Source organism: Carlito syrichta, unplaced genomic scaffold (genome assembly GCF_000164805.1).
Source record: "Carlito syrichta isolate Samal-C Ts95f unplaced genomic scaffold, Tarsius_syrichta-2.0.1 Scaffold84721, whole genome shotgun sequence".
In the NCBI taxonomy this organism is placed as follows: Eukaryota; Metazoa; Chordata; class Mammalia; order Primates; family Tarsiidae; genus Carlito; species Carlito syrichta.
The window spans coordinates 1-579 of record NW_007028817.1 but is presented as its reverse complement, the minus strand read 5'-3'; the positions used below and the strand labels follow the sequence as shown (position 1 = coordinate 579).

At 59.1% G+C, this 579-nt stretch overlaps 1 protein-coding gene across 1 annotated transcript; it reads right to left on the bottom strand.

Moving 5' to 3' along the window:
* Window positions 1–5: 5 nt before the first annotated feature.
* LOC103258973 (ragulator complex protein LAMTOR1-like) lies at window positions 6–575 on the bottom strand (the record flags this gene model as incomplete). The annotated part of the gene is made up of 2 exons (XM_008056648.1): window positions 388–575; window positions 6–135 (listed from the first exon to the last, which is right to left on the bottom strand). Coding segments are annotated over exons 1-2 (318 nt in total), but the record flags the coding sequence as incomplete, so codon positions are not given.
* Between the last annotated feature and the right edge of the window lie 4 nt (window positions 576–579).

Here is a 579-nt window from a genome sequence, read left to right as displayed (position 1 = left end):
AGCGGTGGCAGCTTCTTCCAATGGGTCAGGCTGCTACTCAGCACAGCCAGGCGGGTGCTGTACTGCCTTGCTCGGTCCATGTACTCATGCTGTTCCATGCCCTGGGAGTCTGCAGCAGACACATCGATGATGTTGCTTGGGAAAGGGAGACAGAGATGACACAACAGGTGCTTCCAAGAGGGACAAACAGTACTCGGTGCCAGATGCCAACTCCAGGGCTATCTGACACCAATGACCCTGCCAGCCCACTGGAGCAGGACTGGGCCATGAGGCACCTCTCTGCAGTGACCTTGTCCCATCTCCCATGTCCTGGGCCTGGCGCCCTCTACCCCACCCTTTAATGTGAATGGAGGAGCTCTATCCCAGGCTTGGTCCTGTGACACTCACCTGGCTGTCTTGGCGAGGATGGAGGAGAGCAGGGCCTGCTCATCTGTGCGAGCGGAAGGCAGGCTGTGGTAGTTGGGTTCAGCTCCATTGAGGGCTTTGGTTGGAGGGCTGCTAGGGTCCAGCAGCAGCTTCTGCTCCTCTCGGTCCTGGTCCGAGTCCTCGTTCTCGCTGCTGTAGCAGCACCCCATGGCT